Source organism: Paroedura picta, chromosome 6 (assembly GCF_049243985.1).
Source record: "Paroedura picta isolate Pp20150507F chromosome 6, Ppicta_v3.0, whole genome shotgun sequence".
NCBI classification, from domain to species: Eukaryota; Metazoa; Chordata; class Lepidosauria; order Squamata; family Gekkonidae; genus Paroedura; species Paroedura picta.
The window spans coordinates 5,527,975-5,553,180 of NC_135374.1; the positions used below are offsets into that span (position 1 = coordinate 5,527,975).

A 25,206-nucleotide genomic window follows, 5' to 3' on the forward strand; every position below is an offset into this window, starting at 1 on the left:
AATCCAGCGGCACTCTAGAAATTCTACAGTAACCACAGAGTTTAGGGCTATGGTCACTATAAACCTACCATAGAGTTTTAGAATGCTGGTTGACATACGGACGTCACATGTGGATTTTTTGCTCATGTTGCCTGGGGTCATACCCATCCCTTGGCCCACCCCTGAGTCTCCTGCAGATGCCAGGCCCCACCCCCTGGCATCCCTAACATAACCGCACGGAAAAACAAGCAGGCAATTTCTTTCCCGGATGGATTTTATTCTTCTGTACATTTCAAAAAAATTTTTTTTTATTTCTTTAAGTGCATCCTTTAAAAAAAAAAAATTAAAATTAAGTAAAACGGTTAAGCAAAACGCAGAAAAGTGGCTCTCTTTCTAACCAGCCATTTCAGGTAACCCTTCATTTTTGGGGGTTGCTGATTCTCCGTCAGCCAGCACAGGCTGAGAGGGCCCCAGCGTCACCTGAGGGTGCTGGTGGGACATTTTACGAGGAAGAGTCTCTTCCCAGAAGGCCAGCAATAAGGAGGGAGGGGGAAAGCCAGGGAAGGCAACTCATCTTTGCAAATAGTTCCACCTACACAGTTCCCACTAAAAACTAGAAACTCTGCACCCCCGGAAAGGAAGAGACGAGACGGAATCATTGATGAGTTTTCCCCCAAATCCGAGCAGGCGCTGGCTGCTCCTGTTCATTCCGGCCACGGTTGCCGTAACTCTCTTCTTCTGTGGTTTCGACAGAACCCCGCAAAACTCTTCTGCGTCTACGAACCGTCCTCCTCCGGCGAAGGGGCTTCGGGGAGCCAAATCGTCTTCTCAGCCCACCGTTGGCATCTCCGGCACAGGGCTGCTATCTGAAAGGACACAATGGACAGGGGCCCGGCTGAGACGGGCCCCGCGAAACAAGGCCCAGAAGATCCAGGCCCAGGGAGAATCTCGAATTTGAAAGGGATTACATTGCAATAGTGATAATCAGAACATAGGGGATTTTTAAAGGCCCCAGAAGTGGGGAAAGGGTTTGGTGTTTGGGGATGACGGAAAGTGCCCTTGCATCGCAGATGACTTAGGACAGCCCTGTAGGGCAGCGGTGGCCAAACAGCTGCTCTCTAGAGCAGGGGTAGTCAACCTGTGGTCCTCCAGATGTCCGTGGACTACAATTCCCATGAGCCCCTGCCAGCACTGGCAGGGGCTCATGGGAATTGTAGTCCATGGACATCTGGAGGACCACAGGTTGACTACCCCTGCTCTAGAAGTTCGTGGATTACGATTCCCATGAGCCCCTGCTAATTGGCCATGCTGGCAGGGGCCCATGGGAATTGTATTATCATTATTTATTGAGCTTCTACCCACATAAAAACCCTATATAAAACCCCATTTAGCCATGAGGCCGTAAGACCCCGTGCAAGCCACGAGATTGGTGACCAGATTTCCCTAGTCCCCCAAGGAAACCTCTCTAGAGGTTGGGTGTGTGTGTGTGTGTGTAGATGAAATAGCAAACCAAGTCAGAGGAGGGCCATGTTGTTCTTCCTACTAGCCTCAACCAAATTCTTAGCAGAAGAGCTCTGTTTTGCAGGCCCTGCGGAACTGTGACAGCTCCAGCAGGGCCCTCAGCTCTCCCGGGAGCTCCTTCCACCAGGTTGGGGCCAGGACCGAAAAGGCCCTGCCCCTGATCGAAGGACAGGTGTACTTCCTTAGGGACAGGGACCGCCAATAGATTAGCCCCTGCAGAGCAAAATGCTCTGGGGGGGGGGGGCACAAGGAGACAAGCGGTCCCTCAGATCAAAAGTCAAAACCAAAACCTTGAATTTGACACGGGCCATGACTGGCAACCGGTGCAGCTGTCCCAGCACAGGCTGGAGATGGGCCCTCCGAGGTATATTTGTGAGGGCCCTGGCACCTGCATTCGGCACCAGCTGGGGTTTCTGGGTCAAGGACAAGGGTAGGCCAGCGTAGATATCCAGTTTAGAGGTGACCGTTGCATGGATCACAGTGGCCAAGCAGTCCAGGAGCAGGTAAGGCGCTAGTAGCCTCACCTGGCGCAGAAGGAAGAATGTCGTGCGGGCCTCCATACATAGAGAGGCACCCAGAATCACATCCAAATTCCTTGAAGAGGTACACCCCAGCTAAGGTGGGCAAACGCGCTTCCTGCCCAGCCACAGGACCTCCATTGGTCTTATCGCAGATTATCTGACCCTGGTGGGTAGAGCCGCCAACCTCTGGTAGGGAGATTTGTGGGTGGGACATGGGGACCCCATTTTAATACCTCCGCCCTGTCATCGTTCTTACAAAGTCACCTGCCTCGGGTGTACAGGAGGGCTCGACTCCGGAAGGAAGGCTCAACTCACCCGATCCAAACGTGCTGTAAGACGTGTTGTAAGATGTGAGCTCATCAGCGCTCCTGCCGGACACGGTGGAAGCCAACTTCTCCTTCCTCCTAGGAAGAAACAAATGGGCCATCACTCATAGAATAGAATCATAGCGCCGGAAGGGACCTCCGGGGTCATCTAGTCCAACCCCCTGCAGAAGGCAGGAATCCCTCTGGCTCAGGCTCCCTTCCGCTCAGGTGTGGACAGGTAAGTATCCAGCAGGCCAGGTGGGTCCTCAAAAGGAAGATGAAGAGTTGGTTTGTATACTGGGGATCTCAAACAGGGTTCCGGGGACTTAAGCTCCCCAGGGGTTTCGTGTCCTTTCCCGGAAATTCAGACGGCCGCTGACATCGCTGGATGGCGCTGGATCCCCCTTCCCCTTTTCCGAACTGGAAATAATTTTTCAGGCTTCGAGGAGCCCTGAAAGGGATGTCAGCTACCACGCCCTCCCTGCCACGCCCCCGGGAACTAGAAGGGAAAAGGTCTCAAGCTAGCGATGGAGAAGTGATTTAATGTTCAAAACAATTTCAAAACAGATTCCCAGGAACAGTCTGCTTTCGAAATCTTCATCAGTGATGTTTTCAGTATTGTTAATAACTCAGTCTTCTCTAATTGTGTTTTTATGCTTGTTGGAAACCACTTAGTCTCTTATAATGTCTTGGTTTATGTCGATTCAAGTGGGTAGCCATGCTAGTCTGAAGCAGGCACAACACAATAAAATCAGAGACCGGTGGCACCTTTGAGACCAACAAAGATTTATTCAAGGCGCGAGCTTTCGAGTGCACTCTTCCTCAGTCTGAGGAAGAGTGCTTGCACTCGAAAGCTCGCGCCTTGTATAAATCTTTGTTGGTCTTAAAGGTAACACTGGACTCTGATTTGTTTTATGTAGTTCAGTCCCAAATTGGTTGCTTACTATCCAGATTTGTAAGGGTCAGTGCTGTAGAGTAATTACACATTGTGATATTCATATTAGTCGCTCTCCCACGTCCCCTGCTGGCAGAATGGCACAACCTGGGCACCTTACTGTCTATTGCAGGGGTAGTCAAACTGCGGCCCTCCAGATGTCCATGGACTACAATTCCCAGGAGCCCCCTGCCAGCGAACGCTGGCAGGGGGCTCCTGGGAATTGTAGTCCATGGACATCTGGAGGGCCGCAGTTTGACTACCCCTGGTCTATTGTGTCTCTTATCCTACGCACAAGCATTTTCCTCTTCCTCACCAACATCGTGGCAGAGTGGGAATTCGAACTCAGGCCTCCCCGGTTTGAATCTGATGCTTTGACCACCTCCCCACTGCTCCCGGCTAATTTATTCCCAAATCCATCTGACCCTGGGGATAATACATGCAAGTAACCGAGAGACGGCACAAATGCCGTTATTCACACCAGCATGCTCCCGACGCGGCGGAACTGACCAGTGGAAGAAAAACACCAGAAAGATGAGAATGCCTGAGAAGACGTCTGTGCAGATCCACATGATCCGGTAGTCCCGTGGAGTCTGTAAGACAAGAGCGGAAGAAAAGGATCACTCGTTCCCGTGAATATTTTTTTAAAACGTTGCTTTGGCACACTTCAAGAATCTTCGCGGCGTGTCTGATGCGAAGCTACGGCAGCCATTTTGGGGGGGCTCCAGGCCCGGTGGCGGCCATTTTGTGTCTGCGTCACCCTCACTGGTTCAGAATTCCAAAAGTGCTCATTGGCTGAAGAATGCTGAGGACCCTTGGGGTAGGTAGTATGCGGGTGGGGGTAGGATGGAAGATGGGAGCAGGGGAGGGGGTCTTGGTGGCCGAACAGCGGGGAGGTGACTCGGTGACTAAGAAGGCAGATGGGATTTTGGGCTGTATCAAACGGAGTATCGTGTCCAGATCACGGGAGGTGATGGTATTGCTTTACTCTGTTCTGGTTCGGACTCACTTGGAGTCCTGGGTTCAGTTTTGGGCACCCCAGTTGAAGAGGGATGTTGACAAACTGGAGCGTGTCCAGAGGAGGGCAACGAAGATGGTGAGAGGTTTGGAGACCAAGACGTAGGAGGAAAGCTTGGGGGAGCTTGGTCTGTTTCGCCTGGAGAGGAGACGACTGAGAGGGGATCTGAGAACGATCTTCAAGTATTTAAAAGGCTGCCATGTAGAGGATGGAGCAGAGTTGTTCTCTCTTGCCCCAGAGGGATGGGCCAGAACCAATGGGATGAAATTAATTCAAAAGAAATTCCATCTAAACATCCGGAAGAAGTTCCTGACAGAATGATTCCTCAGTTGGTTGGTTTCCTCAGGAGGTGGTGGGTTCTCCATCTTTGGAGATTTTTAAGCAGAGGCTGGAGAGCTATCTGACGGAGAGGCTGATTCCGTGAAGGCTCAAGGGGATGGCAGGTGACAGTGGATGAGCGAGAGGGTTGGGAATGTCCTGCACAGTGCAGGGGGCTGGACTAGATGACCCAGGAGATCCCTTCCAACTCTATGATTCTAGGATTCTACTCCCTGCCAAGGAAACGGATCTTGAGGTGCACCCTTGGCCATGATTAGCACACATGACCGACAACTCTATCCGCTTGGGCCCCAGAGAAGGTGTTTTGTTCCCACTCACCATCAGGAATTCGGGCTTCTTGAGGTAGCTTAACGAATGCACCGCGTTGGTTGTGACCGAGTGAGCACCAGCACACCAGGCCAGAGAAAACAGCCAGGGTTCGCTGACCACGTAGAAGTTGCTGGTGATGTTGTGTCTAGCGTACATCCTAAACAAGCGAGCAAGCAAGATCAGACCCTATTTGTCAAGATCAGAAATCAAGATTTATTATTGGGGTTATCCTCATCCTCATCATCGCAAGAAACCCTACCGAATGTCTTCTGGGGACATCTCTCTGTAATCCAGATTAAGCTTCACGATTTTCTCCCTCAAGAGCACGCTGACCGGAGCTTTTCTATTGTACGTTTGCTGGAACCCGGGGGCAAGTTCGCAAACACGTGACCGGTCGATGTTCTCCATCCACAAGATCTGTTGGACGTACAGAAAAGGGCGATGTTTATTCCTGCCTCTCAGTACAGAACTGCACGTGGGGAGGAGCTTTGGGGCACACGAAACACAGTTCAGTCGCCAAGAAGCCTCTTCCTCAGAGTGGCTAAGAGCGGCAGCTTCTAATCTGGCAAGGCGGGTTTGATTCCCCCCTCCTCCACAGGCAGCCATCTGGGTCTAGTCACAGGCGTGATAGTGCTGTTTTCAAAAAGCGGTCCTGTCAGAACTCTCTCAGCCCCACCTCCCTCACAGGGGGTCTGTTGTGGGGAGAGGAAAGGGAAGGCGATTGGAAGCCGCTTTGAGACTCCTTCGGGTAGAGAAAAGCAGCATATAAGAACCAACTCTTCTTCTTCTTCTTCTTCTTCTTCTTCTTCTTCAGTAATCTCAGGGCTCTCTCAGCCTCCCCTCCCTCACAGGGGATTTGTTGTGGGGAGAGGAAAGGGAAGGCGAATGTAAGCCCCTTTGAGACTCCTTCAGGTAGGGAAAAGTGGCATATAAGAACCAACTCTTCTTCTTTTTCTTCTTCAGTAATCTTGGGGCTCACTCAGCCTCCCCTCCCTCACAGGGGATTTGTTGTGGGGAGAGGAAAGGGAAGGCGAATGTAAGCCCCTTTGAGACTCCTTCGGGTAGAGAAAAGTGGCTGTTAAGAGCTTCTGTCTGTAATCTGGAGAGCCGTGTTGGATTCTCTGCTCCTCCCCCCCCCCATGCAGCCAGCTGGGGGACCTTGGGCTAGTCATGGTTCTCTCTGAGGACTCACCATCCCACCCTCTGTCCTCAAGAGGTACCTTGTGAGGCAGGTGGGGCTGAGAGACCGCCGGGAGAGAACTGCAACTGGGCCAAGGTCACGGGAAACTGGGAATCAAGCCTGGAGAAAAGCAGGATATTAAGCCCAACTCTTCTTCTTCCCTTCCTTCCCTCTCATTATCTGCCAAAATATACACCAAACCAGTATCACTGTCTGATGGCCATTTAGCCCCTGCTCAAAAACCTCCACAGAGGGAGAGCCCGCCACCTCCCGAGGAAGCCTGTTGCACTGAGGAACCACTCTGACTGTCAGGAACTTCTTCCGGAGGTTCAGCTGAAAACTCGGTGGCTTTCATTTCAATCCACTGGTGGACAAATTCTATTCTGTGCCCCAAAGGACAGTCCCGCAGGGGCCCAGGGACAACTCCAGAGGCATCCACCAAAAAACCAATACCGAAAAACCAATACCGAGGGGGTGCTGGGGGAAGAGTGCCTCGTACCAAGTGGTGCCTGATGTGCGATTCGTTGAGGATCACTTCCAGAGTCCTGTCGATCCATTCTTCCGAGTACGGGTGTACTAAAGGAGGGCGGTTGAGGTCAAAGATGACCATCTGGTCGTCTCGGTCGGCCAGCCTCAAAAGATCTCTCAGCTGGTAAACATTTTGCTCTTCCACCCACATTCGGTCACCCCATGACATGGCGGGCATGTTGGCGAAGGGCTTATTCTGCAAGGAAACGGAAAACGGGTCATTTGCGAGGAGGCTGCAATCTTCTCGCGGGGTGTAGTAGTTAAAAGCGGCATGTCGCGGTGAAGAGCCAGCAGCCTCTAATCTGGAGAACCGGGGGTGATTCCCTGCTCCTCTCCGCATGCAGCCAGCATGTGCTAGTCACAGTTCTCTTAGAGCTGTTCTCACAGAACAATTCTCTTAGAGCTCTCTCGGTTGGACTGGATGGGTCATAGGCTGGATCCAACATGGTTTCTTTTACTGGGAGGCTCTATATTCTTGGCGCTTGGGGGGGGGGCAAAAGTGGGAGGGCTTCTGGCTCTGCTGGTGGCCCCTGGGATTTAGCCGCTGTGGGACACAGAGTGTTGGACTGGATGGACCATTGGACTCAACCAACATGGCTTCTCTTATGTTCTTACATCATCTGGGTGTGGAATGGGGTCACTCTGGGTGGGCAGGTAGGTGTCAATTTCATGTTTTCTGCAAGGGGTTGGATTAGTTGTCACTGGAGGTCCCTTCCAACTCTATGATTCTATGATTCTTACTTTTTTATGTGGTTGTATTAGGCATTAGAGCCTCTTGTGGCGCAGAGTGGTAAGGCAGCAGTCATGCAGTCTGAAGCTGTCTGCCCATGAGGCTGGGAGTTCGATCCCAGCAGCCGGCTCAAGGTTGACTCAGCCTTCCATCCTTCCGAGGTCGGTAAAATGAGTACCCAGCTTGCTTGCTGGGGGGTAAAACGGTCATGACTGGGGAAGGCACTGGCAAACCACCCCGTATTGAGTCTGCCATGAAAACGCTGGAGGGCGTCACCCCAAGGGTCAGACATGACCCGGTGCTTGCACAGGGGATGCCTTTACCGTTTTTATTAGGCATATATCTTGGACCTTAGCATTGAAAGGCGTTTTTTTTTTGTCCTCGAGGACGATCTGTCGCTTGAGCCAAGGGAGATTGTACGATTCCAACACTGCCTTCCTTCTTCCAGGGCCTTGGTTGGATTTTCCCGTGTCATGGCTGCACCTCCCCCAAATTTCAGATCCCCTCAGCACGCGTTCTGGAAGGAGGGCCCATTTAAACACCTAAGCCCAAAATAGGAGGGGAGCCACACAAACCAAGGGGGGGTCTCAGCTGACAGAGGGTGTGGTACTTAAAATACAAGCAGGAACAAAGACATCTGAGCCTTTATATCCCAGTAAAAACGGGACCCAAATGCCAGCTCAGGGCAAAGAAGCATCAGATTGGTGACAGCTGGGGAGAAATGCTGAGGGGTGGGAAATGTAGAAAATCAGCGTCTGTATAAAGATGCTGGAGTCGTAGCCTCCTTCATAGAATCATAGAATCCATAGAATTGGAAGGGACACCGTGGGTCATCTAGTCTAACCTCCTGCACTATGCAGGACACTCACAACCCTCTCGCTCATCCACTGTCACCTGCCACCCCCTTGAACCTTCACAGCATCAGCCTCTCCGTCAGATGGCTCTCCAGCTCCTGTTTAAAAATCTCCAAAGAGGGAGAACCCACCATCTCCCGAGGAAGCCTGTTCCACTGAGGAACCGCTCTGACTGTCAGGAACTTTTTCCGGATGTTTAGATGGAATTTCTTTTGAATTAATTTCATCCCATTGGTTCTGGTCCGTCCCTCCGGGGCAAGAGAGGACCACTCTGCTCCATCCTCTACATGGCACCCTTTTAAATACTTGAAGATGGTTCTCAAATCCCCTCTCAGTCGTCTCCTCTCCAGGCGAAACAGACCAAGCTCCCCCAACCTTTCCTCCTATGTCTTGGTCTCCAAACCCCTCGCCATCTTTGTTGCCCTCCTCTGGACACGCTCCAGTTTGTCTACATCCCTCGTCAACTGTGGTGCCCAAAACTGAACACAGAACTTTGATAAATTTGCAGCCTCCTTGGAGCAACCTCACACAAAACTGAGACTCCAAAGATCCTTGAGGATGATACATTCGTCTCCCACCCTCCTGCGAACCCTGGCTTCCAAGCATGTATACCTTGAAGAACCAGGACCCAGCGTCCAGCCTCCTCAGCACGTCCCAGGTAAACATGGCTGCATCGTCCTCGGCTTCCTCCGGCTTGACCTCACGAATGTTGGTTGTCCTCAGCAAAGTTGTATCGTGCATGAGGAAAGGTACGCCGTCTAAGCTGTTGGAAGGAGAAAGGAAGGACTGAAGTTGGGACGGGAACTAAGCATTTGGGTTCCCAGTTGGGGTATCTCCTGGTTTGGCAACTTTCCACCTGTTTCAGGGGTTTCAGAAACTAGGGGAAATGCCCCCCCCCCAAAAAAAACAGACAATAAGCCTTTAAAAACTATGATTTTTCTATGTTGCTCAGTATTGGGATATCACTGACTCCAGGGTGGGGAGAGCTTTGGTTTGGGGGCAAAACGATATGGTAAGAAGCTAATTTTACCCTTGAGTTTTCTCCAAAAACCAGAACCAAAAACCCTGACTTCACTGACGGCACTACCTGGTGATGTAGAAACAAGACTTAATACTATAAAATCAGAGTCCAGTGGTACCTTTAAGACCAACAAAGATTCATTCAAGGCATGCACTCTGTGCATGCACTCGTAAGCTCCCACCTTGAATGCTGCCGCTGTTAAAATGGCATTCTGAAAGAATTCTGTGGCATTGCGGATCATCTGGCTCTCTCCCCACAATGGGTAAAAACAAACTTGAACTCCCTAATGGGGGGATATATCAAGATGTTATCCTGCAGCTGTAACATAAACAGGAACTACCCTCGGACTTCTTGCATTCTTGTTCTTTGGGAAGAAACCCCCCGGAATGTACAATGGAATCAGAGAGGTAGCTGCATCGGTTTAAAATCAGGTTCCTGTATGATTTCTTCAGTTCCATGTAAACCGCCCTGAGCCTTCGGGGAGGGCGGTATATAAATGCGAAAAAAATAAAATAAATAACATAAATAGAGAGATGGTTCCAATGTGAGGAGATGTTTCCCACACTTAATTTTATCTTACATACCATCCGAGGATGAGATAAATCAGGAAAATAAAACCAGAGTCCAGGCGCACCTTTAAGACCAACAAAGATTGATTCAAGAGTGCAGACCACTTGAAAGCTCACGCCTTGAATAAATCTTTGTTGGCCTTAAAGGTGCTCCTGGACTCTGATTTTATTGTGCTGCTTCAGACCAACACGGCGACCCATTTGAATAAGTCAGGAAAGTTAAAGGAAAAAATTAAGATCAAGGGGGGGGAGCCAATCCCTCACAGATTAAAAGCACAATTCCTTGCCGTGACGACCGGTCGCCTTTGAGAACGAGCGTTCCAAAAACCTTTCCCGGCCGGGCTGCCAGTAGAACGTGCTTACCTAATCTGGACATCTGTCTCGAAACCGCCACCCCCGTGTTCGATGGTTTTCACAAAGGACATCAAGGTATTTTCGGGAGCCACCTGTTATGAAGACGATAGGCAGTGGTGACTGGGAGAAACCGGGACCGCTCCCAGGAGACTGGCTTTTGATGGCTTCGCAGCCAGAGGTTATGATGACCAGGGCATGAGAAGGACAGGCATTCTTGCAGGGCCCAAAGGGACACCCACTCAGACGCCAATGCTGAAGGACAGGCCGGCTCATGCTGCACCTGTTGGATTATGCACCTTGAGTGTGCTTTTGCAGGTGAGTTTTCCTGAGCGAAACCGGGAAATAGGCTTCTAAAGTGCATTGAATTATTATTATTATCATTGTTATTATCATTGTTAATAATAATAATAATAATAATAATAATAATAATAATAATAATAATAATAATAATAATAATAATAATAATAATAAAGTGCAGAAGCCAGAGAGATCCAGATTTTAAAAGGTTAAAAGGTCTGGGAGTCTGAAGTGTCTGGTGTGTAACTTGGGGTTGGGTAGGGGGCTGTAAGAGAAGGGAAAAGATGGAGGGGAGACGGGCATACTCAAGAGTATAGTGGTTTGAGTGCCTGGCTAGGACCCAGGTTCAAATCTCTGGACTGTCCTGGAAGTCTTGCTGCATGGACCTTGGGCCAGTCACACAGTCTTAGCCTGACCTACCTCACAGGGTGGTTGTGAGGATGAAAGGAAGAAAGGGAGGCTGCTGTAAGCCTCTTTAGGTCCCTGTCAGGAAGAAAGAAGAAGAGATGGGGAGAGTTGTTCCAACAGACTCCCTGTGAGGTAGGTGGGATTGAGAAAGCCCTGAGAGAACTGTGGCAGGCCCAAGGTCACCCAGCAGGCCTGAGGCATCCCAAATGGCTTAAAATCACCTTCCCTTCCTCTCCCCACCACCAAAACCTTGTGAGGTAGGTGAGGCTGAGAGAGCTCTGGGAGAACTGTGACTGGCTCAAGCTCACCCAGCAGGCGTCATGTGTCTCAAAACAGCTGGGAATCACCTTCCCTTCCTCTCCCCACAACAGACACCCTGTGAGGTTGGTGGGGCTGAGAGAGCTCTGAGAGAACTGTGACTGGCCCAAGGTCTCCCAACTGGCTGCATGCAGAGGAGGGGCAGGGAATCAAACCCTGTTCTCCAGATTAGAGGCCGCTGCACTTAACCAATAAAATAATCAAATTTCCTGCCCTTTTGTGACAGCTAGGAAAGGGACATACAGAGAGGTCAGCTCTCTTCTCCTTTTTATACCTCGCAGCACCAGAGAGAAGCCGATATCTCCCGAGTACCTTCCGATCCCGCCCATCCTGACCAGCAAGGAGACACGCAAACAGCTCTCTCGTCCCCGTCTCTGGATCACAACGACCCAGCGAGGCATGAAGCCGAGAGCAAACGGGTCCAGAGTTAACCAACAAGTTTGAAAGCCGACAGGGATGATGGTGGTGGTTGATTCTGCATCTCCCAGTTCCTGCTCCAGCGCTCTAACCACTGCACCGCCTGACCCCTTGTCAGCACGGCAATGTCAGTGTGGCTCCGCCCTCTCCCCGTCCAACCTACCATTGGTGCTCCTCTGTGGCCAATGAGAACCGGTTTGGGGCCCAAAGTCCCTTCCTCCATGATGCAAGGCGAGTACATCCCTAACGGAATGAAGAACAGGAAGAGGAGAAGGGCCAGGAAGGGAACCAATATCGACGCCTGCAAAACTTAACAAGAGAGAGTGTTTGATAAGGGGAGAGACCACGGCAGGGTAGTGTCAGGATTATTAGAATCTCTGCCATAAATTAGCCTGGGTTCTTCCATGACAGTTTTATTGCTTGGCGCCTGGCAGCTCAGGCCCTGTATTCATGCTAGCTAGTTAAGGGGAAAAATGTGTTATGTTAACTCCTATCTTATGTTGAGGACTCTCGGCTGGGCCCGGTTTTGTTATCACCATGCCAAGGTCGTGAGAATGTATCGTTATTTTTAATTGTTCTGTGCCTCTTCCCTCCTGCCCCCCTCCCTTGGGAACTTTCAAGTTTTGAGCGGGAGAAATGTATTGAAAAGAAGAAGCAAATCTGTACTCAAGTCAGATTTGTCTTCGCCAGTCCTGATAGTTGTAGTACTTCTCAATAAAGCTTTCTTATTACTAAGAAGCTAGTTGTGAGTTCTTTCAACGTCTGACAGGTAGAAGGCCACTGGAGCCTGCCCTCAAACGCAGACAGCTTCTCCAGGGGAAGTGATCTCCATAGGTAAAGGTAAAGGTATCCCCTGTGCAAGCACCGGGTCATGTCTGACCCTTGGGGTGATGCCCTCTGGAGTTCTCATGGCAGACTCAATACGGGGTGGTTTGCCAGTGCCTTCCCCAGTCATTACCCTTTACCCCCCAGCAAGCTGGGTACTCATTTTACCAACCTCGGAAGGATGGAAGGCTGAGTCAACCTTGAGCTGGCTGCTGGGATCGAACTCCCAGCCTCATGGGCAGAGCTTCAGACTGCATGTCTGCTGCCTTACCACTCTGCGCCACAAGAGGCTCTATGATCTCCATAGCTTGGTTGTAATCCCAGGGTGCCTACAGGACCCACGAGGAGGATGGCAACCTAGATACAACTGAGGTGGGGCAACATCTGTCTTTTACTCCAAGAAACAGGATTGTTCTTGGCGAAGAAGAAGAAGGAGAAGAAGAAGGAGAAGGAGAAGGAGAAGGAGAAGGAGAAGGAGAAGGAGAAGGAGAAGAAGAAGAAGAAGAAGAAGAAGAAGAAGAAGAAGAAGAAGAAGAAGAAGAAGAAGAAGAAGAAGAAGAAGAAGAAGAAGAATTGTTTTTTTATATCCTGTTTTTCATTCTCCGAAGGAGTCTCAAAGCAGCTGCCCGATTGCACCACTTCTGGGGGTTCTCGAAGGCTGAGGAATATTTCTGGGGTTTCTTAATGGTAAGAAAGCACCCATTTGCTGCAGGAAAACGGATCTCTGTAGTCTGCAGAAGAGCTGTAATTCCAGGGGATTCTCAGGTCCAACCTGGAGGCCAGCATCTCTACAGAAGATAGTCCTTCTGCTACCCAGACTGGGGAAGGCTTCACAGGGACTAAGAACTTGAAATGAGTCCCAAAATTATGTGGTCCCTTACGGCAGGGGTAGTCAACCCGTGGTCCTCCAGATGTCCATTTGCTGGCAGGGGTTCATGGGAATTGTAGTCCATGGACATCTGGAGGACCACAGGTTGACTACCCCTGCCTTACGGAGATTGAAGCTGCTTCTGTTAACCATAGCTGGACTTTGGGTTTCTTTGCTTTAGTTTGTATCTGCTCCCGCAGGGGAAGCTCTACTGACTTGGTTACTTCTTCTGAGAGCTGGGCACGCTTACTTATGGGAGTCACTGTACCTGGTTTTCCCAACCGGAAGGTATACAAAGCGACCGGCCAAGACAGCAGAATCATGAAGAGGAGGGCGATCACATGCATAAAGGGAGCTGTAATCTGTTGGGGGAACAAAAGAGGCCTGGCACAGGCTAAGGGCTTTTGCATTCATAGATGTACACAAACAGTTAAGGCCTATATCCAAAAGCATAAGAACTACACAAGTGACAAATGGGTGAATTTCACGATGGCAAATGCACAGACCAATCAGGAGTCAAAGGAAGGTAAGCTCAAAGCTTTTCAATTGATAAACCAAATGGCAAATTCCCATGGCAGGGTGCCCCAACGCGGTGCCCGAGGGCACCATGGTGTCCATGACCACCTTTCCTGGTGCCTAAGTACTTAAAAAAGTGAGTGGGACGTCTGCTCAAGGGGGCGTCTGATAAGTGGTGTATAGGCAAGGAAAACCTTTTAAAACAACATGTTCATTTTTAAAGATGTCTTGTTATACACAGCATCTGCCTGAAATGTTGAAATATTACTAGCAGATGAAAATAGATAGCCGTGAACTCCACCCAGACACAGGAAAAACACTTCTGAATGGACTTGCTAATGAACTCCAAGCAGACACAGAAAATACCTCCAAATGGACTTGCTAATGAACTCCAACAAAACAAGGGGAAAGTGCTTCCTGATGGACTTGCTAATGAACTCCAACTAGACACAGGGAAAAAGCTTCCTAATGAACTCCAACCAAGCTGCTTGTCCTGCCGCACCCCCTGTGAAATAGTCTTTCGACCCCCAAAGGGGTCCCTGACCCCCAGGTTGAGACACACTGGTTTAGATGCTGTATTCACAGTGTAGGTTTCTATCCCACATCTAAAAATAGCCTTTCATGAACCTCGAGTGCCCAAGACAGTGCTGAGCTAGAATCTTGGAGATGGTTCAGATTCTCACCCTGCCAGGGAAGGTTCAGACTCCTCTTGCATGAACCACATTCCCCACGTGCCCAGACTGCCTGTGAGAGGTTTCCAAAATCCTGAGAGTCTCGCCGCTGGGTGATCTTACCTGCATGGACATCATGACCGTCTTCCATTGTTGGTTCCACAGTATTGTGACCACGGCAAAGACTGTGACAGCAAAGATCAAAACAACCACAGTCCCAACCTGCAAAATGGGAAGGGATAAGTTATTCATTCCATGTGTTAACGTTCTAGCTGAGCGCACAAACTCAACAAGGAAGGGGCCATCTCTGCTTAAACGTTCCCATGCCGGAGGATGCAGCAGCTTCAGCCATTTTGCTCGTGGAATTAAAACATGACTGATATCTGTATCTCTTACAAAAAGTGGGCGTATCTATCCCTCCATGATCACTAAGTTCTTCAGCACACCATCTGCTCAGGATCCCTGGCCCAAAGGAGGTGAAACTGACCAGGGCCAGGGCCTTTTCATTCGCTCCTGAGGCAAATCAGGGCCCTGCAGCAGCTGTCCCCAACCCCTGGTCCGGGGACTGGGACCGGTCCGTGGATCAGTCAGTACCGGGCCGCAGATCCTCCTCGTCCTCCTCCCTGGCTGCTGCCTCAGGGGCTGCCCTGCCACTCTGCCGCCAGCTCACCTTTGGTAATCTCCAGCGGCCACCATGGCTGGGGCTCCCCCACAGCATGGAACTGGCCAGCTGCTGCTGGCAGTGCCCCCCAGTGGGCGGTGGGAAGTCAGGGGTGCCGGCAGGAAAGCAAGTGGAACAGGGGCTCAGGTGGCAGCGATGTCCCTCGGCAAAATACTACCCCCCCCCCCCAGGCCTCAGTAAAATTGTCAAGTGTTGACCGGTCCCAGGTGATAAAATGGGTGGGGACCACTGCTATGCAGGGCCTTAACCAGATCTGCAGGGCTTTCCAAACGGAGCTGTTCCAACAGGCTTATGGTCAGGGCCCAAAATATCATCGACCAACCAATGTTAGCCTCCCCACCACTGGGACAAACAGAAGACCAGCTCCCAATCTCCAAATCCCTGTCATGTTTTAATACTGTTTTTAACACTGTACATGATGTTTTATGAAATGGGAAGCTCTGGAAGGGCGGGTTAAATGTATTATTGTTGTTGTTGTTGTTGTTATTTTCTGTAGACAACCCGACTTACCTTGTGATAGTAATGCAGGTATAGCCGCTGACCGTCCGACACCAGACACAGGGCCAGGATCTAAGGGAAACATCAAGAGACGCTTTTAACATTTGGTTTTGGAAATCTATCTATCCCCTCTTGAAATACTGGCAGCCAAGGCCTGAAGTCCGTAACTGAGAGGTCTCAAATAATGCACTTCATAAGGGCGGCTGGCGTCAAGTATATTTCGAGGCAGATTAATTTTTCTGTAAGAGCAGTGGGATCTCCAGCTGGTTTCCCCAAGAGATGGATGAGGAAGTATAGTCCTAAACTTGTTCACACTGATAGAGGGAAAGATTTCAGGGTCGTAGTGGACTGCTCAATAAAAGTGCCCACCCTGTGTCCTGCAGTAGTGAGAAAGGCAAACTCTAATTTAGGGATTATTCAGGAAGGGATTGAGAATACAATATCATAGTACCCCTGTATAGAGGTTTTTCTCTCTCTCCTGAAATACTAAAAGTCAAGGGCATCCAAGGAGAGACCTGTAGACATTTCTTCACATTGACAAGTGATTGAAATATGGAATTTGCTGCCAGAGGATGCTGTGATGGACACAGGACTAAACTGCTTGAAAAGGGAATGTCTATTAGTGGCTACTAGCCGTGGTGACTGAGGGACACCTCCACATTCAGAGGCACTAAACCTCTAATTCCCAGAGCTAGGAGACAACATCAGGGGAACTGGTTGACCACTGCGTGAGACAGGAAACTGGACTGGAGGGACTATTGGTTTGATCCTGCCGGCCTCTTCTGAGGTTCCAATGAAGGCCTTGGCTACTTTGTCTAGTCATTGGCTGTCCATTGGAACTAGTTGGCTAGTGAGTCTGGTTGTGTGAACCAGGATGCTGGACTAGATGGACCACTGGCCTGATCCACTAGGGTTCATCTTCTGTTCTAATGAAGGCCTCAGCTTCTCTGCCCTGTTGTTGGCTCTCCAGAGGAACTGGTTGGCCATTATGTGAGACAAGATGCTGGACTAGATGGACCATCACTTGTCTGACCCAGAAAGGCTCTTCTTTTATAATCTTAAGATTTTCTGCATGCAAAGCCAAAACTCTTCCGCTCAGCCTTAGCCTCTCTCTTGCATGTGAACAACTTGATCCTTTCCAAGGGAGACTGCCAGGGAAATCTGAGAGCTGAGAGCCAGTTTGGTGTAGTGGTTAGGAGTGCAGACTTCTAATCTGGCATGCCAGGTTCGATTCTGCGCTCCCCCACATGCAACCAGCTGGGTGACCTTGGGCTCGCCACGGCACTGATAAAACTGTTCTGACCGGGCAGTGATATCAGCGCTCTCTCAGCCTCACCCACCCCACAGGGTGTCTGTTGTGGGGAGAGGAATGGGAAGGTGACTGTAAGCCGCTTTGAGCCTCCTTCGGGTAGGGAAAAGCGGCATATAAGAACCAACTCTTCTTCTTCTTCTTCTTCTTCTTCTATCGTGTCAGGCAGAGGTCTTTCACAATCCCTACTACCAGCCATTTTAACTAGAGGTGCCAGAGGCTGAACTGGGGAGCTTCTGCAGGTGAAGCTGACCACATCTCTTTGCCCAAGAGCAGGCTTCGGACTTAACGACTATCTTGAGAGGTCATGCATTACCCCACTTACCAACAAGAGGAAGACATAGGAGAAGGCAAGGGTTGTCATAAAGAGGATTGCCAGGGACCAAAGAAACCAGACGCCCAAGTTGGTATAGCTATACCTACAAGAAATGTAAGAAACCAGTTGCTTATATGGGAAGGAAGTGTGCCCAGGCGCTGTCTACAACAACCATTCTCTTGAATTTCTTTCTACTTGGAATGTGTGATACTTGGTCATATGAAAGAAGAAAACAAAGGGGAGGGGATACCCAACCTGTTTGGACCTTCAGACTTGGCTTGGTCCTGGGTCCCTCCAGAGAAACAGAGGTGCAGGGTCACAGAGCGTTTTGAAAGAACGCAGTTATTAGTTACCTTTGTAGAGAAAGCACAGATCCAGACTCACAGCACTTTGAGATTTAAAAGAGAGTAATCTTTACTGGAAACATTATTTACAAATATATATCATATTCATCTGCTTCGGTCTCTTTACTGAAGCAGAGTACAAAAGCTTAAGGAGTAGTTACAAAAGCAGCACATTGCTAGCCTCCATGGCTGGGTTGCAGGCAGACTATATTCCACATATTAGCAGATGGAGACAGCTAATGAAGGCTGCTCATGTGCTTCTGTAAAGCATACAAAGGTTCTCTTCCTGAGGGAAGAGGAAGTGGGCAGGAGCCCTCCTTAAACAATGGAATCCCCAGGACATGTTTTTCCACTGCAGCTGGGTGTAGGGGATAGGAGTGCAGACTTATAATCCGGAGAGCCTGGTTTGATTCCTCGCTCTTCCACACGCAGCCATCTGGATGACTTTGGGCTAGTCGCAGTCCTGTTAGAAACTGTTCCTACAGAGCAGTCCTCTCAGACCTGTCTCAGCCTACCTCACAGGGTGCCTGTTTTGGGGAGGGAAAGGGAAGGCGATTGTAACCCGTTTTGAGTCTCCATTTAGTGAAAAGTGAGGTATAAAAACCAGCTCCTCCTCCTCCTCCACAAAAGTGAAACCCCCAAATAATGGATGTAAACTAATTTTCACAGGAGTTGAGCATAGTAGCTAAGAACTACCGTTCTGTCCTAGGTCGAAGTGAAACAGTGCATATGGGTTCCTTACATTTATTTGGGGCTTTGCTTTTGTGACTCCTGGGCAACCCGCCTGGCTTTAAAAAGATATTCTCATCCGAACCCTCCCTGAGAGCAACCAACCTTCTTCAGGCAATCGACTTTTAAGAGGGGAGGGGAACCAGAGGCACTTACCAATCAAAGTTATTGTAGTCATTCTGTGACGCCCTCCATAAGTACAGAAAGAAGAGAGAAGTAAAGAACGCTGCAGCCAACACCGGGTAAAACACACACTCCCTCTGTAAGCAAATGAAACAGGGACCGGTCAGGAAGCTTCTCGCCCTCCCCAGACCCCACTCTTGCCATCCTCTGACCCCAAAAGTCCAGGAATCCCCTACCCAGAGCTGGCAACTGTCGGCCTCATTACGCCCTTAGTCTATCAGCTGAGACCTTTCTGTATTTTTTCCCCTATGCTCAGTTAACACTGAGCATCACACACGGCAGGGCCTTCTTAGTTATGGCACCAGTCCCAGTTCTCCTTCAAAGGAAACCCAGGTTCACACATGCAGGGGCAAAAGGTGGCGGAGGCTGCAGGTGGCAGAATTGGCAGCAATGTTTGAAAGTACAGATGCTGCCATCTGTTTGTCCATGTTTCCAGGCTAAGGTTGCTAACCTCCAGGAGGGGCCTGGAGATCTTGACTGAACTCCAGGCATCAGTTCTCCTGGAGAAAATAGCTGCTTTAGAAGATGGACTCTGGGCCTTGCACCTTAACAAAGTCCCTCCCAAATCATTCCGGATCCAGCGTGGTGCCATGGCTATGTGAGGGGGCCTCTAATCTGGAGAACTACTGGCTTGGATTCCCCACTCCTCCTCCACCTGCAACAAACTGGGCCACCTTGGATCAGTCACAGTTCTCTCAGAGCTCTCTCACCCTCACCTACCTTACAGGGTGAGTGTTGCGGGGAAAGGTAGGGAACGGTATTGGTCAGCCGCTTTGAGGCGCCTTCAGGTCGTGAAAAGCAGGGTATAAGAAAAGCAGCTCTTCTCCTTTCTCTCCACGCTCTACCCCCCCTCCCCAAAAATCTCCAAGTAGTTCCCAACCCCGCGCTGGCAACCCTAAATTATCCTCCACTGAAGGGCTATTCCCTCCCCAAGCCCTCCCCTGCCTGGTTTCTCTCCAAAATGTCCAGAAATTCCCCGTCTTGGAACTGACAGGCCTATCTTGTGCATAAAAAGCTGAATTCCTTGCTATTTAATCAACACAACAACAACGGGGAAGGTTGTGTTGGCTCGTGAAAACCAGTACAGCATGGTAGTTCAGAGCAGTGGACTCTAATCTGGTTTGATTCCCCACCTCTTCTCCCAAGGAAACCTGTTGGGTGACCTTGGGCCAATCCCTGTTCTCCCAGGACTCTCGCAGCCCCACCTGCCTCACAAGCTCCCTGTTGTGGGGAGAGGAGCAGTGGGGGGCCAGCCTGGGGTAGCAGATTAGTCCCTGCTCACTTCCTCAGATACAGCTAGAATGGGAGGCTCTCTGTCCTTATATCCCATTCTGGGTGGCTGAACAGGGTGCCTTCCATGGAGATAAACCCTCATGGGTCACCATATCAGTTGGTCTGTAGCTGCAGAAGACTAGTGCTGGAGAAGACTCTTGCGAGTCCCTTGGACTGCAAGACGAACAAACCGGTCGGTCCTAGAGGAGATCAGCCCTGACTGCTCTTTAGAAGGCCAGATCCTGAAGATGAAACTCAAATACTTTGGCCCCCTCATGAGAAGGAAGGACTCCCTGGAGAAGAGCCTAATGCTGGGAGCGATCGAGGGCAAAAGAAGACGGGGACGACAGAGAATGAGGTGGATGGATGGAGTCACTGAAGCAGTCGGGGCAAACTTAAATGGACTCCGGGGAATGGTAGAGGACAGGAAGGCCTGGAGGATCATTGTCCATGGGGTCGCGATGGGTCAGACACGACTTCGCGCCTAACAACAACAACAAGCTGCAGAAAAGAGCCAGAGTCCAGGAGCTCCTACAAGACTGACAACATTTGGGGCAGGGGAGGAATTTGTGGGAGTCATTGTTCACTCCCTCAGATCCAGAGAGAATGGGAGTCCATCTCTCCTTATATCTCCAGGCTGATGGATCCCCATTCGGTGTGGCCTTCCCTGGAGGCAGATCGAGATGGGCAGCCGCGTGAGTCTGTCTGTATCAGGAGAAAAGATCCAGAGTCCAGGAGCTCCTTCAAGGCCAAGCAAATTGGGGGCAGGGGGAGGAGGAGCTTTCGGGAGTCCCTGCTCCCTTCCTCAGATACATCTAGGATGGGAGCCCACCTGTCCTTATACCACAAGGACAATGAATTCCCTTTCTGTACAACTAAACATGGGGCCTTTCCTGAAGGAAGATCGAGATGGGTGGCCTTTTTAGTCTGTCCGTAGCAGCAGAAAAGAGCCAGAGTCCAGGAACACCCTCAAGACTAACAAAACCGGGGGGCAGCCTTTGAACGACGGGGCCCACCCTCACCTGAGAGCAGCACCATTCTCCCGGCTTGACCACCTTCCCCGGGTACCTCCTCCACCGGCAGCTGTACAACCCTTCCAGGCAGGAGAAGAGGAGTTGGTATCCGTAACGCTGGCGCAGGAGGCAGCTCCTGACTTTCGGCTTCTTCACGGTGGCGCCACTGCCCTCGCGCTGACGGTCCATCTGCGGAGCTCCTATCTCATGTCCCGGAAGGAGGACTCCAAAGCAACGAAGCTGCCGGCTGGAGGGGCTTGCGGGGGCTGTAACGGTGGGAGGGTGACGATGAAACAGAATGCAAAACCGAGATTCCGATTCAAAAGGGGCTTCCGTGATTGATTGGACACGAGGTGAAACTGTTGCCAACTCAAGCTGGGAAAGACCAGGAGATTCTTTGGGGGTGGAGCTGGGAGTGGGAGGGGTCTGGGGCAGGGCGGGGCCGCCGCGGAGGAGAATGCTGCAGTCCGCCCCCCCTCCAAATCGGCCCTTTTCTCCAGGGGATCTGATCTCTGTCACCTGGAGATTGGGTTACGAGATCTGGGTAATGGGGGTGGAGACTGGAATGGGTGAGTTTTGGGGTGAGGAGGGGCTCCACTAGAGTCCTCCCTCCAAAGCAGCCGCTTTCTCCAGGGGAATTGACCTCCTTAGTCTGGGGTTGATAGGATGGCCAGCTGTGGGTGGTGAAATACCTGAAGACTTTGTGGGTGGAGCCAGGAGTGGGCGGGATTTGGGGCAGGGCGGAGCCTCAGTGGAGTATATAGCTACGGAGTCCAACCTTCGAAACGGCCCTTTCTTTCAGGGGAATGTATCTTTGTCATCCCTAATTTAAGGCTAGCAGCTCTGGGCCGGGAACTAACTGGTGGTTTTGGGGGTGGAGCGGGAGTGCACAGAATTTGGGGCAGGACAGGACCCCCGAGCCCCCCACCCTCCAAAGCAGCCCTTTTCTCCAGGCGAACCAATCTCTGTAGTCTGGTGATGACCTGTAATTCAAGGGTATTCCTTGGCATTGTTTCGAAAGAGGATCTCCATGGTATTGTAGCCCTCTGAGGTCTTCCCCAGTCTCTGTCCCCAAATCTCCAGGGATTCTTCACCCTGGATCTGGCATCCCAAGTCCCAACAGCCATCATGGGTTGGGAGGTGGTCCCCCTTCCGGCTCTGTATGAACGCACCTTTCCTAGTCTTCCCCTCAAGATCACAATTCCTCTCGACAGAACGGCACGCCTGGATCTGCCAGCTATTGACACGAGCAAGTCAACTGTCATAGAATTCTGCGCTTCTATTCTGCATTCCGCAGAACCACTGTGGCTCTCCTCGGAATGACCGCTCCGGTTCCTTCCTCCTTGAGCGTGGGCCCCGATCCGCCATGTTGGGCTGAAGCAGCAGAACCAAGTCGGAGGAGGAGGAGGAACAGGAAACTTCGGGGGAACCTGAGGAAGGGCTCTATCCCAACTGGTCTTCTAGAAGAGGGGGCATCAGCAGAGAGATGTCATTTTGGAGGGCAAACTGTGTCTCTCCAGATGTCCATGGACTACAATAACCATGAGCCCCTGCCATTGGCGGGGGCTCATGGTTGTTGTAGTCCATGGAAATCTGGAGAGACACAGTTTGCACATCCCCGGTTAGGAAATCCCTATGATGTTTCAAATACTCTCCTCCAGCATCCTGATTGGCCCTTTGGAGACTTCCTGTTCCTTCGAACCCACTTCCTCTCTGCTTGCCTCCAGACTGAATGGTTGAAAACAGGACAGACTAAGTTACTGGCCTCTGGGGAGGGTGGGGTAAAGTTGCCAGATCCAGGCTGAGAAACTCCTGAAGATTTGGAGATGACGGGGACAGGGACCTCACTGAAGTACAATGTTCTGGAAGCCCCCCTCTAAAGCACCTATACCTTCCGGAAGGACTGATTCCTTTAGCCTGAAGATGAGCTATATTTCCAGGGTATCTCCAGGTCCCACCTGGAGGCCGGCACCCCTGGGACAATTAGACAGCCCCTCCCGTCTTGCCTCTCCCTCACAAAGCTGTTTCTCTTGACCATAAAGCAATTTTGTTCTTGGAAGCAACCTGGTGCTTTACTCCTCTTTGCATATTTAAACTCTGGCAACAAACCAGAGACTTCAGAGCCAGAAGGTCTGAGGAGGAACCAGAGGTCGGGGAGCCAGAGCAGGACCAAATCCCTGAGCAACCGGAGCATTCAAGCGCAAATCTCTGGGTACCTACATCCCATGATGCAGGAAAGAAGAACTTCCACACCCAAAAGAAGGGTTCCTGTAATTTCTCAGCGACATCAAATGAATTGCGTTTGTCTTCCTTCCGCAAATGCAAGGAATAAAATATTCCCCCTGGTTAGTATTTGGATGGGAGGCTTCTAAGGACCACTAAGAACCCTGCTGGATAAGATAAGCTTTGGGCTGATCCTGCGTAGAGCAGGGGGTTGGACTAGATGGCCTGTATGGCCCCTTCCAACTCGAGGATTCTATGATTCTATGATTCTATGGTGGGGCCTGGGGATCTTCTGGAATTGCAGCTCATCTCCAGACCACAAAGACCAGAGCCCCTGGGAAAATGGGCTGCTTTGGAGGGGGTGGCCTTGGACCCCACTGAGATTAAAGGATGCCAGCCTCCAGGCGGGACCTGGCGATCCCCTGGAATTCCAGCTCCTCTCCAGAGATCAGTCCCCTTGAAGAACATGGAGGCGTTGGAGGGGGGACTCTGTGGCTTGTACCCCACTGAGCTTAAGGGAGGCCAACCTCCATATGGGACCTGGGGATCTCCCAAAATTAAAACTCCTCTCCAGACCCCAGAGATCTGCTCCTCGGGAGAAAATGGTTGTTTTGAAGGGTGGACTCTGGGGCATTGTGCCCCACTGCAGTCCCTGCCTTCCTGAGACCCCATCCCAAAATCTACCAGAGTTTTTCAACCTGGAGTTGGCAAACCCCCCCACACACAACACACACCCATCTACTGATGGCCACAAAGGATGTGACATTGATAGTACGAAACATACTTTGCCCACATACCTGAGAGAAACCTGGATTTGCAGCCAATCAGTCACCAAAACTCAATCCGGTCTTTTTCAGTATCAGTCCTATTAAGGCAGATCGCCCCTGGGGCTTACACCTCTAAGCCCGGGAGGATCAGCTGGAAGTATAATGCCACTGCTTAAGTGCCGTTTTCGATTCAACGGCCTTGAGAACAGGTGGAGACACCTGGGCGTTTTTTCCCAGACGTTAATATTTCACAGGTTATTTCTCCCTGTCCTCAGTTCCTCGTATTTGATTTTAAAAAAACAAGCCAGCAGAAGGCTCTTTCCCTGGTGTTTTCACCCCTCTCTTCTACCGGTTCCACCCCGTGCATTTCCACCAGCAAAAAATGTGGCCAGACTATCAATCTCTTGAGATTTGCATTAATGTCCCGTTACAGGAAGAATTCAGCTCAGGGACCCTCGCCAGCCGTCTCTTTCCAAGTCCAGAGTTTCAATGCAATTTGTCAGAAACTTATTGAGTAAAAGGATACCCCGTCTGTTCCCCCCTAAAGCTCAAAGATATTGGCTGTGCTTCTCTCCCCAAAGGATTTGCTTCTTGCAGCGGGCGGGATTCAAAAAGGCTACCTCATTAGCATTCTGTTCACATCGTTGCTTCTCAAAAGAAACTTCTCCCACCAGCCCCAAAATTGTGGGAGACTTGAATAAGTATATTTGCAAACCGGAATAGCTCCTGAAAACACTCACCTTAAGGTAAGGGTTATGTCCCCCAAAACAACTCAGCTCTTTGAAGGTTATTTTTGTCCAATGCGTTCCGTCTGTTCCGACGACCGTTCCTCGTAACCAAAAGAAATGAGCGTCTGGAAGCTCAAAAAGAGTCCAAGAAGGATGGGAGGATTAGCTCCTCCCACAGAGGGAATTAGCTCCTCCCACCGGCCTTCTGTGATTTTTCTTTCCCCCCCCCTTGGAAAAACCAACAAACTCAATCCAGGAAAGACTCAGAAAAACCGGCGTAGGAAGCAACTCACCATATGTTTGTAGGGAGGGTGGGGGAAAGGGGGAGAATTGAATTTAGTTCTCTCTGCACAGCATGCCAAGGTGATAGCTGGAACATTTTATGACAGAGTTAGAGAACATGGGGGGGGGAAGCGACTAGTTTAAAAAAAAATGAGATCTGTTTGGGGACCGCCACGTCCCCCGTCTGGTTTTGAAACCCTTCAAAAGGAGAGTTGGCGAGCAAGAGAGTCCTTTGTCGGGTTAAAACAAAAAGGAAATTAGATTAGGAGAGGGAAAGGCCTGGCTCGAAAGGAGAGGCAGAGAAGGAGAGAAAGAGGTCAGCCGCACAAAAGGAAGTTTGTTTGCCACTGTGCGCACATGCACAAAGGCACACACACC

The 25,206-nt window shown here is 50.5% G+C and overlaps 1 protein-coding gene across 6 annotated transcripts; it reads right to left on the minus strand.

The window, feature by feature from the left end:
* Positions 1-514: 514 nt before the first annotated feature.
* Positions 515-24,857, minus strand: GDPD4 (glycerophosphodiester phosphodiesterase domain containing 4). Of its 6 annotated transcripts, XM_077341262.1 has the most exons (17): positions 24,840-24,857; positions 24,559-24,678; positions 20,838-21,094; positions 18,517-18,620; positions 17,297-17,390; positions 15,675-15,734; positions 14,606-14,704; positions 13,564-13,657; positions 11,766-11,911; positions 10,172-10,254; positions 8,831-8,981; positions 6,606-6,830; positions 5,186-5,343; positions 4,936-5,083; positions 3,771-3,853; positions 2,337-2,425; positions 515-845 (listed from the first exon to the last, which is right to left on the minus strand). In XM_077341262.1, the coding sequence occupies exons 3-17, from the start codon at positions 21,015-21,017 to the stop codon at positions 808-810; spliced, it is 1,752 nt and encodes a 583-aa protein (XP_077197377.1). In that variant the 5' UTR covers positions 21,018-21,094; positions 24,559-24,678; positions 24,840-24,857; the 3' UTR covers positions 515-807. The 6 variants fall into 6 exon arrangements, with proteins under 6 accessions (XP_077197377.1, XP_077197381.1, XP_077197376.1 ...); XM_077341266.1 differs by lacking the exon at positions 24,840-24,857 and having other exon boundaries at positions 11,766-11,845; positions 24,559-24,818; XM_077341261.1 differs by lacking the exon at positions 24,840-24,857 and having other exon boundaries at positions 24,559-24,805.
* Positions 24,858-25,206: the final 349 nt, after the last annotated feature.